This window comes from Canis lupus, chromosome 5 (genome assembly GCF_003254725.2).
Source record: "Canis lupus dingo isolate Sandy chromosome 5, ASM325472v2, whole genome shotgun sequence".
Taxonomy (NCBI): Eukaryota; Metazoa; Chordata; class Mammalia; order Carnivora; family Canidae; genus Canis; species Canis lupus.
In genome coordinates, this window is record NC_064247.1 from 10,195,626 (window position 1) to 10,201,219 (window position 5,594).

A 5,594-nucleotide genomic window follows, 5' to 3' on the forward strand; every position below is an offset into this window, starting at 1 on the left:
TTATTTAAAAAAGAAAGCACAAGCAGGAGGGGGAGAGGAAGGGGGGAGAAGCAGACTCCGCACTAAGTGAGCAGCCCAACACGGGGCTCAATTTCACAACCCTGAGATCATGACCTGAACCAAAACCAAGAGTTGGTCACCCAACCAACTGCACCACCAGACACCCGTAGTGTTTTTAGATAATGAACCTTTCAATTCATTATTTTAGTTATCACAATATTTTTTTGAAGTGGGTATTATCATTCCCACTTCACAGATTGAAACACTGAGGTTTATGTTAAATGACTTGCCTCATGTTGGAAAGTGATCTACAGTGAGGTCAGCCCTTAATATAAGCCTCCTTTGATATCAAAGCTTTTTCACTGGCTTGCTGAACAGGATCTAAGTTCTTTCTTGTTAAGCTCCTAAAGGAGCTTAAAACATTTTCATTATCAAATAAATATAAATACTGAGTTAACATAGTTGAACAGATTTCTTTCTACTGCACTATTCAGAGCCTTTAATGAACATATGTTTATAGTAGACCTCCAAGAGAGGCAGATGGAAATATCTGAAAATGGAAGCACATCTATTGGGTTTCTTTTGTTCTTTTTCTTCACAAGACATTGTGAGCATTGCCTGGGAAATGTTGCCTTAGGCTATGAACAGAGTGCCACAATGTGCCCCATTAAGGGTGCTATGGAAAATGTCCTTTAAATAATTTTGAGTACACTCAGTATTCTATTAGATAGCAGGTTCTTCAAATGCCAAAAATAAATGTTTTTCTTTTATGTATTTCCTTTAAGCCACAGTCAGTGTTAGGTAAAATTATGAGATCCAGAAGTTTGCATTGGATTTCTATTAGGCTTGTTTTAAACTACTTCAGGGTGTATGCTGTCCCCATGTTCTTCACAACACATGAACCCTATGCTCCTGTTCTTTCACATCATCAAGATTTGTCCTTTCCTGGAAGTTTTGAAATCTGAACCATCTATAACATCCATCTATAACATCTCATAATGTCCAAATCTCCTTGTCTGTCTGTCTCTTAAGGCTTTGTAATAAGTTAGAAAGCAAGAGATGTTAATAATAGATTTAGTCCATCCTTTAAGGAAAAGCAGAAGAGCTTGGTGGAAAAGAACATGGAATCTGGCACAAGATTCCCTAGTTTTAATTCCTGACTTTACTCCTAAATTCTCTGCACCACAGTATTTTATCTGTAAAATAGGGATTAGAAATAGTACCTATTATTTCAAGGGTTCTTGAAAACTTAAGTAGGATAATATATGTAAAGCACTTAGAAGCAATATACAATCAACGAGGAAGAGGAAGAATAATCATTATCATCTCTGGTCTCCTTTTCTGTAGGAAGACTACCTCCTCTAGGTATTATAAATGCCCTCACAAAATTCAAACATGTATCCTCAGTAGTTGTCAATAGGAAGCCTATTTCATTCCCCTTGAAGAAATGGCAGCAGAGCATTTCAGGAGAATCATTTTCTGTCTTGCTTTCTAAGCAAGCACAATCTGTTTTGCTGTTCAGTAATGACTATTAGACATCATCCTGGGCCCATTTCAGGAGTTCCTTTTGGAAATTTCCCACCAATAAGCCTTTGACCCCAAGCCTGGGCTCTTTCCCTACTTTCCTTATTGAAACATTCACATTCTTTGGCTCTCAGATGACTTTGGCTTGTTCTCACATCACCTAAGACTCTACTCTTTTTCTGACCCCCAGAGGAATTTGTGGGCCACATGTTGGCGAGAGAAGTTAATTGAGTAATATTCTGACCAGATTTTTTTTATGAAGAACAAATGCATTTAGTGAAGTACATACTATGTTCCAGGGACAATATTAGCATGGTAATATTTCTTAAGTTGGTGGATTTATTTTTCATGCTCCTAAAGAAAATAATTTAGCACTGTGATACTGGTGGTTTAACCAAGAGGACTAAAAGATATATGATGATTCTGTGCATATAATTAGGCTCTGACCATCCTGTACCTCATGTAAATCTCCTGCACATCTCTACATTCTCAAGCTACTGTTAGAACTTCATTTTCTCATCAACGTTCTCTAAATTTCACTTATAGAAATATTTTCAATCAAGACTGAAAATCTGGAATCTATAAGTTAAAAATATCAAATATATGTGGCTATTTAAAGATTTTAAAATGTATACAGCAATGATACCACAAGTGAAAACAATTCTTAAGCAATAAATCTGAAAAAAAGGATTCAGAGGACAGTTTAACTTCTGTAATAGACAATTTAAGAAGAAAGTAATAACACAATTAGCAATTTATAGATCAAATTCGAATGGCCAGTGTCCTATGAAAATCTGTTTATTTTCATTAGAAGATAAAAAAGGACAAATCAATAAATAATGATTCATCATGTAACAACAATCAACACATTGGCAAAAATGGCTAATGCATATTGCTAGTGGGGATGCAGGAAAAAGGACACTCATGTATTGCTACAGAAAGTGTATATTACTATAGTTTTCTGGAAAGCAACATTGTACTATTTATATGAAGTAAAAATTTATAATCTCTTTGACCCATAAATATCTCCCTTGGGACATTACTTCACGGTAATAAAACACTGGTATGTGTATGTACACTTTTAAATGACAATGTATTTGATAGTAGCATTTTTTAATCCAGGAAAAAGTTAACTTATCAATAAGAAGATGTAATAGTTAGTGGTATATCTACACCACTGAATATTATACCACTGTTTATGTTCATCAGTTGTTTTGAAGGAATGTTGTAAGAATTTTTTTTTTAATTGAGAAGGGAAGATGCAAAAATAAATTGTGTTAATAATAGTATTCTACATTCTAAGCAAATTACAAAATGTGTATGTGTGTGCATGTGTAATATATACAAGCATAGCAAGTTAACTGGAAAGAAGTTAATTAAAGGCTCTATGAATGGAAGGGGGAAACAGGGGAAAATAAACAGTACATACTAATATAAACATAGGAAACAAAGGAAAACAAAAAGTACATACTAATATAAACACAGGACAGGGTGCTTTAGGGAGACAGGACCAGAGATAATGAAAGCTGTGATTCAGTATCTGTTTCTGGACTTTCCTTTTGCAGGTCTGGTTTTGTTTAGACAGAGAGTAAAGATCCACTTTAATATACTTCTTCTTTTCCAATTCCACAGAGATCTCTAAAGAAGAATGGTTGCAGGAAATCATTCTACAGCATCCGAGTTTGTGTTAGTGGGTCTAACACAGCAGCCAGAGCTCCAGCAGCCTCTCTTCCTCCTGTTCCTGGGAATCTATATCCTGACGGTGGTGGGGAACTTGGGCTTGATTCTCCTGATTACCCTGAGCCCTTCCCTTCACACCCCCATGTACTACTTCCTCAGCAGCTTATCATTCATCGATCTCTGCTATTCCTCTGTCATTACCCCCAAAATGCTGGTGAACTTCTTAGGGAGGAAGAATATGATCCTTTATTCTGAGTGCATGACACAGCTCTTTTTCTTCGTGGTCTTTGTAGTGGCTGAGGGTTACCTCCTGACCGTGATGGCATACGATCGCTACGTTGCCATCTGTAGCCCCCTACTTTACAGTGTGGTCATGTCCCCGCGAGTGTGCTCACTGCTGGTGCTGGTTGCCTTCAGCCTGGGCTTTCTCTCCGCCGTGGCCCATACAAGTGCCATGATGCAACTGTCTTTCTGCAGATCCCACATCATCAACCATTACTTCTGTGATGTTCTTCCTCTCCTCAATCTCTCCTGCTCCGATACACACCTCAATGAGCTTCTGCTTTTTATCATTGCGGGATTTAACACCTTGGTACCCACTCTGGCCGTCTGCATTTCCTATGCCTTCATCTTCTACAGCATCCTTCGAATCCGATCCTCAGAGGGCCGGTCCAAGGCATTTGGTACTTGCAGCTCTCATCTCATGGCTGTGGGGATCTTCTTTGGGTCTATCACATTCATGTATTTCAAGCCCCCTTCCAGTAATTCCCTGGAACAAGAGAAGGTGTCCTCAGTGTTCTATACCACAGTGATCCCCATGCTGAACCCTTTAATATACAGTCTGAGAAACAAGGATGTCAAGAAAGCATTGAGGAAGGTTTTGGTGAAGAAATGAGTCTTGCTTTTGGAGATTTATAGGTGGGAGAAATTAAGGTTTCAACAAAGTATGTCCTTTTTTGTTCATTTTTCCTTGTTAGCCTGTCATGATATGTATACTATCTGGACTTTTAAAATACTTCTCCATCTGTAATTGATTCCATTTTCTCAATGAAATGAAAAGGAGTTTGGTAAAGCAAGTTTTAGTGTTCTTATTTTGGGGCAGGAAAACTGAGGTTTAGACAGTTTTATTTTTTCCTAACTTACTGTGGTAGAAGAGGAATGAGAATTCTTATTTTCTCCAGTGTTAGTCTTCCCCACCCCCCCAACATCCTGTGTTTGCTTTATGGAATACCTGCTGTGTAGGTGGTGCTCAGTTGTTCCCTGACAAGAATGCTAATAGATATGTAACTTGATCCTAGATCTCCATTAATTCTTGAGGGAATGAGACAAATAGGCAAAAGAAAGAAAGAAAGAAGTTTGTAAAAACAGTTATGGAACAAGAATGGCAATTCTAGTCAGTAAGTCTCACTCAAAATACTCTTACTTTTTTTTAATTCAGCATATTCAGAATCTCTTCATTTCTGTTCCATTTCTTTGTTCTCTCTCTCTCTCTTTCTTTCATGATACAATGGTTCTGTACTAAGGGACCTCTGGGCAGATAGTTTCAGGGCTGTGTGGGGTTTCCACTACCTGTTGCAATAAAGTTTGTGAAACGTGCCCCACAGAGAGGGTAACCCCCACATTTGTTTCAGTTGGAGATTGTTCTCAGTGGATTCCTGAACTGAACTGTGATGTTTCTGAGCTTGTGCCCTCACTGCACAAGTAAGTACCACACACTCTAGATGATGTCTTTCCTGGATTTCCATACATTTTAGGTCTCATGTGTTCTGTTTGTTTGTTGTTTGGAGGGGAGGCTATAATGAAACATGCCTCTGATGCTTTGCAGTCCTCACTTGCTTTCCTCTACCTCTAAGGAATGTTCTGTGGAATTTCTAGAATTTTAACTTCCATCTCATGTTGCTTCTCCTCACTCACTGTTACATGTTTAACCAGCAGTTGAAATTAGCTGCCTTTCTCCCTTTACTTTTTTTTTTTTTTTTTTTTTTGCCTTTGCCAAAAAAAATCTCTAGATTTCATCTTGGGAAATCATTCTACCTGAGAAATGTGAAATCAGTAGGTCTAGATCTGCCCAAATTTCACTGCCAAATTCTAACAAAGCTTATTTATCTTCAGCTTCCTCCTCTTGACCATCCCCACCAAGAATACACCTTCCCACTGGTTTGTTTAATGAGATCCTGAACTTTACCATGGTCTTGGCCACCTGTTCCTTAATATGTCTTCTCTTCCCTATGCCTTGCTCCATATATTTCTTTCATGATTTCTCAGGATCCAGGTAATGTCTGTGTCTACTCAGACATTGCCACCCTTTAAGATTTTTCTGTCTTTAAAGCAAACATGTACTATTTACTGCTTTTTAGTGGTTTTGATATTGCAGTGAATAGTTTCCTGGA

General features: G+C 37.9%; 1 protein-coding gene across 1 annotated transcript; it reads left to right on the forward strand.

Moving 5' to 3' along the window:
• The first annotated feature begins 3,166 nt into the window (after positions 1-3,166).
• LOC112671502 (olfactory receptor 8D1) lies at positions 3,167-4,099 on the forward strand. The gene has a single exon (XM_025465774.3). It carries the CDS (start codon positions 3,173-3,175, stop codon positions 4,097-4,099), a length of 927 nt encoding a protein of 308 aa, XP_025321559.1. The 5' UTR covers positions 3,167-3,172.
• Positions 4,100-5,594: the final 1,495 nt, after the last annotated feature.

Coding starts and splice junctions, on each gene's coding strand:
- LOC112671502 (XM_025465774.3), top strand. CDS start 3,173: ATGGTTGCAGGAAATCATTCTACAGCATCCGAGTTTGTGTTAGTGGGT.